The 13,740-nt window shown below is 38.2% G+C and overlaps 1 protein-coding gene and 1 long non-coding RNA gene across 14 annotated transcripts in view; one reads left to right on the forward strand and one right to left on the reverse strand.

The window, feature by feature from the left end:
* SVIL (supervillin) overlaps positions 1 to 13,740 on the reverse strand; it is a 133,148-nt gene that overhangs the window by 24,302 nt on the left and 95,106 nt on the right. For 9 of the 13 annotated variants that reach the window (XM_088159894.1, XM_088159915.1, XM_088159908.1 and 6 more), the window contains 5 exons: positions 12,739 to 13,294; positions 11,044 to 11,263; positions 5,658 to 5,787; positions 1,556 to 1,633; positions 906 to 974 (listed from right to left, as the gene is read on the reverse strand). In XM_088159894.1, the coding sequence (XP_088016020.1) occupies positions 906 to 974; positions 1,556 to 1,633; positions 5,658 to 5,787; positions 11,044 to 11,263; positions 12,739 to 13,294 (1,053 nt within the window). The remainder of the gene's footprint in view (positions 1 to 905; positions 975 to 1,555; positions 1,634 to 5,657; positions 5,788 to 11,043; positions 11,264 to 12,738; positions 13,295 to 13,740) is intronic. The other 4 variants (XM_088159886.1, XM_088159923.1, XM_088159930.1 and 1 more) reach the window with 2 other exon arrangements.
* LOC148225085 (uncharacterized) overlaps positions 5,674 to 13,740 on the forward strand; it is a 36,557-nt gene continuing 28,490 nt past the window's right edge. The window contains exons 1-2 of the long non-coding RNA XR_015801618.1: positions 5,674 to 5,810; positions 9,819 to 9,960. This is a non-coding gene — a long non-coding RNA (uncharacterized LOC148225085). The remainder of the gene's footprint in view (positions 5,811 to 9,818; positions 9,961 to 13,740) is intronic.

Raw genomic sequence — 13,740 nt, forward strand, 5'->3', positions numbered from 1 at the left:
TTTCTAGACACATAAAGCTGGTGAACTCTGTCACAACAAAATTAATAGGTGGTCCAAAATAAATAAGCTGTATTAAATCCAGAGCTTATGGGAAAGGGGTAACACTAACACATTTCAGTTACTAAAAAAATTTAGTCTAAAATTAAATGTCAAATTAAAAAAACTCATAGTAAAAGATCATATTCAAAAACAGCTATGGAAGTGAATGTGGAAATGGTAAATATCAGTTGTCTAAATGTTTATAATATATCCAGTAGCCTCTTCTGTAATCATCATCTTCAACCCAGCAGTGAGCATCTGCTCCTTGAATCCACTGCCATTACCCATGCTGGTCAGAAAGCTCCCTGCATGCAGCACAGACTGGGAATGAACAACCCAATGGATCCATTGCAGTACAGGAACCACAACTGCAAGCTGGGAGGCAAGGGACAAGGAGGTGCAATACAGCAGAGTTTGATTTGCATAGATCTGTTGAGACCTTCCAGTGAGCTCTCCTTTTTTTCTTGTGGTTTTCTGCAGCTTGTTTCTCTGCCCACTTCTACCTTTCTTATTTTTACCTCTGATTATGGTATAGTTTGCTCAGATCAAGGTCTAGTATTCCACTGCTCAAAGACAATTTTGTTATATTGCTCTGGCTGTAGAAAGTTTATATTTCTCATTATCTATTAATTCTTCAAATTGTCTATGATGGAATTGCTGCGGTACAAACTTGATGTTGAGGAACACTTCACATGAAACTTCTCTAACATTTACTGGAACAGCAGCAGAACTCCATTCCCAAGCAAACACAAAGTTAACTCTACTGCCACAAGTTGCTTTAGGAACGTGCATCATCGATTTGAGTGTAATTTCCTCTCTCACTCCTCCCTCCAAAAATTAAATAGAAAGTTTATATAGCATTTCACCTTCCATCTCCAAGGATGACGGTCATCAGAAATCAGAGAGCTTGATTCTTTCAAACTAGTACTACAGACCTTAAAGGAAGAAAGAGAGAGAAGTAGGAAGATGGGATAGTCAGAGAATAGAAGCAGGACATGGCAAGGCAAAAAATCCTTCACACAGAGACTAGGGAAAAGCACTATAGGAAAGTGACCTCTGAACAAAAGCAGTTTTTTTAGTCAGTAAATTAGATTATGTTATTTATGTCTTACATTGTACATGCACATTGCTTACAGGGAGGTCAGGGTACACAGCATTTTGTTCTTATAAATGCTGTGTAGTTATATAACATTCCTTTTATATACCATTTTCAGCAACTTACAAGTTTTCAATATTATAATGAATGCAATAATGTTTTCTTCCTTTACTTTCTCACCTATACAGTCTAAAACAGATACAGAATTTTTAGAAAAGCAACCATAAGAGAAATAGTAGCATAATATATATTGAAGAAGAGTACACAGCATAGTGGCATAACATTATGCTTCTTTAAAGTTACATTTACTGAGCTGGTTAATCAGTTAAGAGGATTATTCATTTTGTATGTTAAAAAATACTGTTAAAATGTGCTTACTTGAAATTGTTGGGCATTTAAATTGTGCAAACTTTTGCTCACCTGATTAATAGGTAGAAAAGGATGAAATTTATGGAGAGCAGGAATAACAGGAGAGTAAGTAGAAGCATATACAGGTTCCTATGACAAGGACAGAAGCAGAGCAAAGGAATTAGAAAATAACTGGACTACCAGAAATGGAAATGGGGGAGAAATAACTCTTCTTTCCCTTATTTCTTACTAAATCTTTTGATCTTCTAGAAATGTTTTCCCTGTTGGAAAGCAGAGATCAAAAATGTTGTGATAATACAACAGCATGTTTACCAAAGCCATTCCATGCAGGAATTATCCAAGTTAGTAAGAATATCACTACAACCCAACACAGAACAAAACAGCACAGCTGGAAGATACACTTTTTGTATGCTGATAACTTTTATATGTCTCTGTTTTCATGCACCATTAAATTGATGAACCATGTCAACCACAATGTGAATAACTTTGCTGCAAGTTTAATCAGACCCTGCTAAACAGCAAGTCATCTATTTTCTGGATGAAAGGAAAGAATGCTCGCTGAGACTGGGAGACTCAAAAGCCATCTGGAAGGATTTGCTAAACCCAGAGTACTCAGTGAAGGTGAGCTCACCATTCTAAACACAGCCTACAAATAAACCCTGCCCCAGAGCTGGGCTTACCCAAAGCTGATTAGACACGGCTTTATCAGCTTTAATTCTTCTCCCTTTCTGTAGGTTAAAGCAAATGGGGAACATGGCACAGTGGATGGAGAAATGCAGTTTATTAGAGTGGCTCAAAATGAAGCAGAATAATTAGTTTCAGTTTTGATGAGAATGTAATAGAAGCACTTGGTGGAGGCATATATGAAATGGATAAAACTATTACCACAGCAAAAGACTAATATTTTGCTTAAAAGTCACTTTTCAAGGACTTACCCTATCTAAGATTTTTACACACTTCATCTCTGAGTAATTTTGAAATGATTATTGAGCCCTAGCCTTTAACACCAGTGCTGAGCTGCAATTTAAACATAACGTAAGAATTAAGTGTCAGTCACTGCTTTAATGCAACTGCAGTACAGCTGGTAATCACATTAATCAGAGACTCTGTTAAAAATGGTTCACTATAAAATAGAAATTTTTATTCCAGTAAATCTTCCTATTTTGATACTATGGAAAGATCTTGAAGTTAATGAATTTTTCTACTCATGAAGAAATCCAACAAACTGCAAGTGTTCCATCCAGCCTAAGATGATGAAAACAAAGATAATAAATCCAAAAAATTATTCCGAAATAAAAGAGATTTTTTTTTTCCCCAGTAAGACATTCATCAGTGTACAGTTGTTCCCCTGATGTTAGAGCTACTCTTTGAATTGTCCGAATATGTTTTACCATATATATAAATAACTAAAGAAGTCTCACAGCTTCCAAAAAATTTTCCTCCTCCTGTGTGCAGCAATCATCAAAACAGATGCTGGACCTCCAAGTAAATCAACCTTCCCCCTCATCTGTATCTGCTTGAGTTAATTTCTTAGTCTCTTTTTTTTTCTTCTAGTTTGAGGTTGCTCTGTCAGCTTTTCCATGAATTTTATGGTGTTTTTTTTACAGTTTAGTCTACATACAAATGACTATAACACATTTGGATAAATTTTTCACCCTGTAGACACCACGCAGAAGCATTTTGACAAGAGACGATCAAACAGCACTATTTAATGTAGTTATTTTGTTAAGAGCATGAATCTTTCCACTTCTGTTGTTTATATGAAATCTAAATGTGCTTAATTTCTACTTCTAATTTCTGCAGCTATGTTTCAATAATCAAATCTCCAGAACAATTTAGGTAACTTTTTAAGAGAGAGACACACACAGACACAAAAAAAAACCAACTAAAAAGGTGTCTGACTACATTAATAGGAGCATCATACTGCGACTAAAAACATCAGGCGTTGTTTTGAACCAGCAGGGCATGACAGAAGTTTACACACCCTTGCTGTTGATGCATGACTGCCATGGAAATTGTCTAACTAACTCAACATTCAGTAGTCAGTACAATTCCTGCATTTTTACTGTAATCCAGCAACAGAAAACACTTAAGATTCTGAAGCACACCAGAGTCTCAAAGTTCTACAAACAGACTTCAATAGCGCAGAGCTTCATGGTCCTGAAAGGATAACAGCCACCACGCTGGTTACTTGTCAAAACCAGTATTTCTAGATTTAAGGAGGGCTAACATGATGTCTTGTAAGTAGTGTGGCCACCTTAGTAAAGTTTTACATATTTCTCATGCATCACATAATGAATCAGCATCCCAATATAATCAATATAGTTTATGGAATTGTGTGTCTTACACACCCAAGTTTTCATCCATAGGCAGACATGAAAATCCTTTGATTTAGGCTCTAAATAGCCAAGAGCTAATATGAAGTATCAGAGTGGGTGACCCAGTGTCACAGCAACTCCTCCTGCTAGCACTGCCACTTCAAAGCTTGTATCCCTCCAGCACTTCATGCTCCCGTACTTGCTTTAAAAGTCTGACTCGTGCTATGCTGAGTGAAGTTGCTGCACATGGTAACGCAGCAGGGAGGATATGAGTGCTGAGGGGTGAGGAGAGAGAACAAAGGATTTGTCTCTGCCTAAATCTTGGCAGCTGTTTAAAGCTTTTTCTCAACCCCATTGTCTTTAGCTGGAGTACATTTGTTATCTGATCTCAACAGTTGTCATTTTGGAGACTAGCCTGTTAAAAATGGACCACAATTTTGCTTTCCTCCCTGGAACGATTTTTGCTTTAGGACATCTTTCAAACTAGCAGCTGGATTTTTGAAGAGGTCCACAGGGCAAAACCAAAACAAACCCCATGAACCAAACTGCAAAAATCAGCTTTATTCTTTTCTATCCATTTAACACGACTGATGACTCACATGTTCAGGCACAGATTTATCCTCAGTACTGACAAACTGTGTCCTTACTTGTAATGCACTGATGGAACAGGAGACTTTTTGTTACTGTTTGCCTATACTAATTAGTAGAAGCAGTATTTTCACAACTAAATATTTGGATCCAAAGATTACCTTCCCCACTAGTAAATTTTGTAACACAAATTTTATTTTCATTTGTCCTCTGTGAAGCACTCCTTTAGAAATTAAAGGCTTTTGAGACAGCTTATTTCATCTGATTGAGAAGGAAAACAAGTCTACATTGGTCCTGTACTTTGAGCCAGGAGACAGTCCATTTTGAAGCAAATCTCCCAGTCATCCTCACTTTCTGCACTTTGGTTCACATTGTAGAATGCACAGAGTTTTGCATGAAACCAAGCTCTGAAGTGCACTCCAAGATCCCCATGTAACACCACTGCTGCTAAAGGCAGTCAGGCCACAGGACCAAGCTAAATTTAGTCTGAAATAAAATTTCACTGAACCAAAACAAGCAAGTATGGCACAGGTAGCAGGTCTCCACCAGTAATTATTTGGATTTACAGATCCACTCTTGTTGGGCAACCTAACTTACTTATGTACAGACATAATCAGAATGTGCTAACAATGTGGATCACCCTTTCCTCTACACCTTTCTATCCATCTCCTTCTCTATTCACTACCTGTTGTAAGACAGATAAAATCTTGGTCCTGCCAGTTCTGGCTATTCACAAACAGCTAAGATCATGCAAGATAACCAAAAGCCAAATGGCTCATGAATGCTCTAGGACTCAAAATCACTGGTCAAAAGTGTTTGCATAGAGATAACACAGTGTTAGGAATGGGACATTTTTACAAACTCACCTTTATACATAAGAAAACATCTAAACTAAGTATTAAGGCAATATCAGTGTGGGCATGGAAGGGGGAGAGGGAAGAGGTGCAGGAGAAAGGGCTTAAATCTTTATACCTGTACATGCTACAGAAGCCTTACAGACCCACTTACTAGTTCATTATCTCCTGATGTGAAGACACTGTAACCAGTATTACACATCCCAGGACAGTGAAGACATTCTCATTAAATAATCTCTCACGTTGGGAGAATTGTTTTTTAAACAAGCCTGACAACAAGAGGAGTAGCAGGAGCTAGCAGCTAATATTAGGCATGCCTGTCTAGTTGGATGCCTCTTCAAAAAGCTAAAGCATTTCAAACAAGATGTTTCTCCCAAACAGGGACAGAGTTACCTTCTTCAACAGCTGCTCAACTTCTTGCATCTGTGCACTATGATCAGTGACAGGCACTTTTGCATACTCCTGCTTTTTGCTGAGCCTGCTCTTCCAATCTTCTTCACCACTCTTCTTCAGCAGTGCCAACCTACAAGGAAAACATGCCAACAGGTAGCTTTAAACACTGTATTTCCCATTATCCTCAAGAGATAACCTTATTGTTTCACTAATGCTGCATTCAAGATAATCTGAAATTAGGATTTCTAGCATTAACTAAATTATTTACATTTCATACACATATACAAAGCTCACAAACAAACACCAAGCCTTATACTGTACATGTTGAGTGGCAATCATCTGTCAAAACACAGACATCTAGACCCGAGACAAACACTCCAGTTAATTTGTATCATCTGTGGAAATTACCAATACAGCCAAAGGAGACCAAGGTACAACACAGATTGTCCTAAAGTAGATGAATAAAAAGGTCAGATTTAATAACTACTTTTTTTCTCTCCATTCTGTCACTGAGGCACAGCAAGTGAGTAGCTTAGTTATGGATGCTTATCCCGTAGATGTCCAAAGTTAAGCATATGTGTCCTACCTTTGGTCTTCATTGTACTCATTTATTAAAATACTTTAAAAATTATTTTATTTAAAGCCCAAGAAGAAAGAGGTCTGTTCAGCAGGCACACATCAATTAGGTCTCATCAGGCACATCAAAGGACAACTCTGCAGTTACTGCTTTCATTACAACTCCAGGGGCTGAAGTTACTTATCAGACTCCCTGGGATCACTTTGTCTGTCCTTGCTCAGTCCAGGCATTGCTGTGACACAAATCAGCAGCACCAATGCACTAATAACCTGGTGCTAACTACCCTGCAGCTGTGAAATCTATCAGCAAGACTCAACTTGTTTAAAGGAGGTCAGTAAGTGGGCGCTGTTTCCTAATCTTGAGCAACATTCTGAATACAGTACAACTGACTGGCTGCAGTGGGGGCAACATACAGAGATTAGTTTCACTAGAATTGATATTTGTCCATACAAACCCTGAAGTGACTACTTCTAGGGGTAGGGGAAGTCAGTCAGGAATACAAGGTCTATACAGGCATGAAGATCTCCAGTTTACCTTCCTCAGATATTAACATTTATATGAGTTTTCTACCCTTCAGAAGTCATTCTTAGTAATCCATAAAATGTGTATCTGCAGCACTTGTGCAAACAATTGCATTGATCTACTCAATAATTTTTTAGTTGAATTAAGCCTTACAACACGCCTTTCTCAAATCTACAGCATTTCAGTAAGAATTACACAAAACCCTTAACCCTATTAATATTTGAACAGGTTCAGTAGTTAAACACCTATTCTGACCACAAGATAAGGAAATTCTTTTTCAGAGATGTGATTACTGTTACAGCAAGTCTTGTCTGGAAACTCTGAGGAGAAGGAAAGGGTAGAACCAAAGAGGTGTAGACAGAAGCCAAGTTTCAGGCAGCTGCTTCCTGCAAAAATCCAGGGAGTGCATCCATGCTACTGACATATTTGGGGATGATCAACTGGGCCTAAGGCAGTCACTTGAGAAAAACGAGGAATGCAGAAAACAGTAAATCTACAGAATACAATGGCAGTAAGAATGTTAGTATTCAAGAAAGCAGTTATTTCCTCTCTTCCTGCCCAGGCAGGCAGTGCTGGCAGGCTTCACATTGCCTGGTTGCTTCATACCTCACAGCACGGGATGAGTAGGGGTGAGAAGGACTCACAATAAGGAGTTGAGGTCATGGTCATTGTTTGCAGAAAGGACACAAGATTTCACTGCCCAGAACTAATCTTCTGGAGTGCATCCGTGCATGTGTGAAACTGTGGAGGAGACCAAGATGGGACTGAATTGCCACCATGTAATGAATTATCTTCAGTAGCTATGTTCTCTCAAGTCAGTTTTGCTTAGAAATGACCTGTGATAATTAAAGCTGGAAGGCATATTGGTCAGCTTTGGTCTAAGCCGGGTTTGTTTTTAAAAATGTGTACAGCTACTCAGCATAGTGGGCTTTTTTTTTTTGTTGCAGGGTTGTTTTTTTTTTTTAAGCTAACATTACTGTGGGGTATTTGCTCCAGACCTTTGACCCAAAAAGCTTGCTTGATCAGAGAGAGAAAAATCTATAATTCTAAGAATACTTCTCTGTCTTTGGAGATTTTGTTTTCTTCTCTGCCATAAGGATGGTTTCATACCAGCCCTCCATTCTTCGCTGGGATGTGCAATGAAACAATTGACTCCTACTAGTGAGAACACACATTTGCCAGTTTTGAGGAACGAAATTACCACTTAAAAGAAACATGTATGCTCTGTATGCCAATTAAAACTTCACTGCTGTATGAAACCTAAAGCCACGCATTTCTTTCGAACAATGGAAGTGGCAATTAAGTCAGACTGCCCTGACTCAGCAACAACTGAATGGAAGACACCCTTTTGTATGAATAAAGATGCAAGATCTACTGAATTGGTTCCTAAAAGCAAGCCCACCAGCTCAGCAGTACAGAGCAGCTGATTCTTTGGAAAGTCTTAGAAAATAAGGCAGATATTAAGTCTAACCCTTGGATTTGTCTAAGGCCTACTGCTTATCAGTTTCATTGCATACCTCTAGTTTTCTGCTTTTATAAATAATGAATAATCATTCATTAGTCACTTTGACAGTTTAGACACACTGCTTTTGCCTCCAAAAGTTCCTTTCCCAATATGAAGAAAATAAGTTCTACTCTTTTCTTGAAAGAAAAAAGCTTTTAGTGTGTCTGCTCATCTTTGACAGCTTGCTCTGCATCCTTCCTTCACTTCCTACTGAGATAGACTATGTGACATCAAGATAGAATGATCCTCATCCCAGAGGTGTCAGGATGGCCTCAAAGCAAAAGCTTTCAGAGCTGAAGGCAAAATGCTGGACAGTGAATACAGAAGGGAAACAGAAACGAGATCTGATCAATGGTTTTGCCTAAACAAAGGCAGCTGCATGAAAGGCCTTGGCAAAAATCCTGGCAAAAAATGTCCAAAATGACACATCTTTCTTCTGTGGCAATATTTTAGTATCTTAGTTTCTGGTCATCTCCTTGAGCTAGAATAAACTGGACATAATTTTGTTTTTCACATGTTCTCCCTTGGCTGCACTTAACCAGTTTTTTTGGATAAATCATAAATCCTGGAGGGCAATATGAGATATGTAACTACAAAAAAGAACCGTTAAAAGAGTGCATAAATTCAATATAGTGGGGACCAGACTGCATAAGAAAGTATTGCTCAGGCATCTATACATCAAAAAAGGTTGAAAACTAAGTTTAGGATAAATTCTTCCTCAGAAGGTGAGAATGATGGAGGAGGTTCACCAGAAATTAATCAGATGTAGCTTTTAAAATGGTGATCATGGCATGCAGCTGAATTCTACAGTGGAGCTGACAGGATGGACTTTGGTCTCCATAAATGCATAAAGACAGTAGAAGAGAGTATAGGTTTCTTTCCTCCTTAAAAAATTATGATTTTCATTCTTCTATATAATATAGGTAATTCTGGAAATGCCAGCCATACACCCACTGTACAAGGATAGTATTAGTTCAGTGAAGCAAGACTTTGTGGAAAATCACTTTGATCCAGACCAGCATTCATGTATCCTGCCCAAATACTACTGCATGTGTGGAAAAGTTGTTCTTCCATAAGGTGAAAGAATGTCTGACACAGCCAGAAAAATCCACTGGATGGGAAGATGAAGTTAGTGAATGTAAAAGGAAAAAAAATCAAAGTGTAATAGTTAATCTTTAGCAGAAATGTTCTTTGATGTTTATGAATACTTGGCATCAACTACAGCCAAGCAAAAGAAACTTACTGGTTGTATGTAGTCTTTTAATTCTGGGACAAGAAGTAGACTACTATGGTATTTTGGAAGGCTATTTTGATACCAGCTCAGTCATTTACAGATGTTTGTGGAATCATGGTATGCAAATTCCTGACAAGACAGCAGGCATTTTCTTCTGTCAGCTCAGGGACTGAGAGAGTCCTGGTGAAAGTGGCTCCTGATTGTGTGACTGACTGGCTTCAGTTCCTCAAGAGACCAACTCAGCTGAGGCATTGAAGTGTTAGCATTGAAACAGCTGCTAAAACTTGGATCTTCCCTTCCCTCCAACCTCTTTCTCCCCACCAGGATCAGGGATGGTAGATCATTTACCACCTATAAACCAGAAGTTATTGGTCTTAAACCTCACCTGCCAATACAATTGAGATATCTACAGGAGGCGGATGGGAATGAAAGTTGCTTTAAAGAAAACAACAGTAAACTTGAAAAGGTAAGTCCAAACTTCAGAAGGGGCATTAAAACTGCACAGCTGCTGTAGCTGCCCTGCACCCCCTTGTGTAAAGGGGTTGACAGGGAGTGAAGATGCTCTGTGAATGAGAATGACTCACATGCCTCCTAAAAGCACATGAATTTAAGAAGCAAACTTTGGAATCACGTTTTAAAAGAAAAAAAAAGGTTCAGAATGCCTAATATCACACTCCCCTCAGTAAGTGAGGGAATATTTTTAAACAATGAAAGTTTAATCAGGCAGCTATTTTCATTTATTGGTTCTGCTTTCACTGCAGAAAAACTGAAGTAAAGATAGGCCAACTAATCGTAATTCTACTCGCTGGACCACTACCAGTTTGGGACTGAGTTTATACTCTCAAAGTTTTAACTAGGTTAGAAAAACTTTTACAAGTACTACAACAGCTATTGGCACTTCAATCCTGAACTCCCACTCTCGGCACAAATGCAAGATTTAACATTTTGTTTCAGATCAGAATGATCTTGGTTTGGAAAAAGTATTTCTAGTACTCCTATAAACCTGTCCAATTTACTATCCTTTAAAAATTCCTACAGTCAGTTCCAAGAAGTCAAAATGGCAACCATGTACTTCTGAAGTAGTGGGGCAATATCAGAGTCTATCTGTGACTCCCTCTACTCAGCTTATTTAAGGGACTCCTGTAGAGCAACAAGAAATGTTTATTAAAATAAACCAGAATCACATTATACCTGTTGTAACTGAAAGCAGAACCTGGAGAAGTATATTGAGTATATGAGTATAAATGTAATTAGAACATGTATATTTTACAACTTTAATTTTCTGAACTATTCATTGATTATTCAGGTGGCTCTTTCAAAATCAGGTCATTATTATGTTCTCTTAAATGGCAATTCTCATTCACCATCATCTGCTTTATAAGCATTTCAGGCAGATTAGCTGCATGTTTCTGCTGTTAGTAATAATAAAGCCTAATAATCATTACTTAGCTTTTTTAGAAACAGTTCTAAAGCTTCTTTTTATACCATCATAAATATAATAACCCTATTTATAGGGATCATTGGAAAAAAGAAAGAGAAATTTAAGTACCTTTCCTTAATTGACATAGTTTTGCTGGAATTATCAAGGACATCCTCAGCTGTTTGTGCTTTGCTCTCTCCCATGGAAAACATCTCACAGGAATTCTTATAAAATTTGCCTTCCAATTGTTCAGAAAGCTCCTGCAGTCTACAGGATGCTGCAGCTGCTGTTTGTGAAACTGTCCTCATGGCTGATGTGCTGGTGAGTTCAGAAGAAGGCTCAGCATGGTCTGCCCATTCAAAAGAGAAGTGCTGAATTAGTTCTATTCTCAAAGACGCTTTACATTACTAACACTGAAGAATCAAATCTGTATTTTAAACATTCACATCACATACTGTTCTAACAGGGAGAAATCTCTGACTGAGTTGGAGCACAAAGATTAATTGTGCAGTAATACTTGCTGCAGGGAGTAGCCATTTGTGCCTGATGTTCACATGAAGCCACAGAATATCATGTTCAACACACAATTCTGAACTTCATATGGAAGAGGCACAAACTGCTGCTCCCAATCATCACAGCAACAGGAAAATGAACACATGAAAGTGACAGGGAACAAAGAGCAGGGGAAGAGAAGCAGACAAAATTTAAACAAGAAAATTAACTATTTGGTAAAGCAGTTTAATCCTTGAGTAGCATACTAGAGCATTTAATAGCTCAGTAGAGGTATTATTTTCTAGGGGGGTGTTGGAGGCCCTTTTGGGTTTGTTTTTTCAAGCAGCAATTAAACCACAGGAAAAAACTGCCTTCATGAAAGAGAAATGCACTATTACAGTTATCCTTAAAGAAATATAAGTGATCTTAATTTTTCTTTTTGAAGTGTTATGAGCACAACACCCCTCTGATATATGACTGCTCCTATTATATCCCAGTCTCCATCTCCCCTGCAGTCATCAAAAGCTAATTGGATAGACTGGATACTGCTTTAGAGGAATACAGGCAGAACTGTACCTTCCTCTCTAAGGCTGTGTCAAGACCATTAAATTCAAAATAAATTAACTTCACAGAATGAACACAAAAATGTTTTTTGTGCTGCAGAGTACTGTGATTCTGTCACCCAACACAATAAAACAGAAAACTAATACAACATCCTTCTAAATTCAACAGAATAGAAGGACTTATGCAATGACCAAATTCACTGTTTATTTCCAAAGTACTTTATTTAAAGATAGGCAAGTTTATTTTTTAAGTTTATATGCTGTGCATATAAAAAATGTAATTGCTCTGAGAATTTCCTGGTTTGTATTTCATCACCACATTAAAGAGAAAATAATATTAGTTTTGCAAAACTAATTATCTGAAAATTATACTCATAGTTATGTATGCAGATATGTAGGTAATTCATAACTATATATGCAGAATAAGGCAAAAAATTAAGGGCAGATAATTGACCCAGAGCAGTAAGTTTAGTTTGTTCAGAATTTTGGAGGGCAGGGGCAAGGTCAAAAAAAAAAAAGAATAAATCTTAGTTTCAGCATATAATACCACTTCTTTCAAAATAAATAAATCTGAATAAAACTGAACCATCTTTAAAGACAGAAAAATTGAAAGAATAAAAAATAAAAACTCTATTTGTATAACTTAATACTTCACAGATATTTCTCTACTTCTAAGCAGTGTTAGAAAAAGGAAACATAACCAGCCTTGATAAAGCTTGAAACACCATTTGGTGAACGAGACCACACCAACAGCAAGTAATTACCACACCTCTTTGCCAAGTCTTGCTTTTCATAACACTGTCCAAATCCATCTTTTCTTCAAAGGACTGGCCTTTTTTGTCTTCCCATTTACCTTGCATGCCAGTATCGATTTCCTTCTGTTCCAGGGGCTGAAGAAGTGCTTGTGAACTAAACAGTTCCAAGCTGCCCTTCCTCAGGAAGCTGTATGTTGTCTCTTTATGGTGGTCTCCTGTTTTTTCAGGGACAGGATGTGTGGTTTCTTCCTCAAAGGAGCTGTACTTTTTAATTTCATTAGCTTCATGTGCTAGAAACCTCTTTCTTTCTTCTTCATGTTTCTTTGATGCTCTTCTGCTTTCTAGTGCTTCCACTGAGGGCTGCCACTGTTCTGACTTGTGTGTGTGTTTTCCTGAGGAGTCCAAGTTTTCTGCTGCAGAGTGGAACCTGGTGGCAGCACTCACACTTCCATCAGTCCTTGCCTTCCCGGGCAGGTCCCCGAGCAACGGAGCAAGGGCAGAGGCCATCGCTGAAATCGATGTTGCAACTGCAGATGACAGGGGAGCAATCTTTCCACTTTCATTTTGTACCTATGAAGGGAAAAAAAACAAACAAACAAAAAAAGAAACCCAAAAAACCCAGATGGGACTTACAGGCTCTGAAATTATCGATTCCACAAACCAGCCTAATCACATCAGTTCATCAAAGGTATGTTTTCATGTAAATATTGAACTCTATCAGTACAGAATAGAACAGGTAAGGAAAGCAACAATGCACCTGGAATTTGTCTGCAGATGGGTTAATTCCACCCAAGGTAAAAACAACTGCACATGAACTGCAACATCTTTAGTAACAAAGGCTGTGTGTGGAACATGCAACATGACATGGTGTCAGTGCTCAGGACCTGCAGCAGTGGGGGAAGGCATTAGTTCAGGTTCCAGATGCTGGATGACATGCCATGTGCCCAGGCTAATCACCTGTGCATCTCAACAGGGCTCATCAGCTCTGGCACAGCTCTGCTCTTACACAGCCCTGC

This window comes from Sturnus vulgaris, chromosome 1 (genome assembly GCF_052056855.1).
Source record: "Sturnus vulgaris isolate bStuVul1 chromosome 1, bStuVul1.hap1, whole genome shotgun sequence".
Taxonomy (NCBI): Eukaryota; Metazoa; Chordata; class Aves; order Passeriformes; family Sturnidae; genus Sturnus; species Sturnus vulgaris.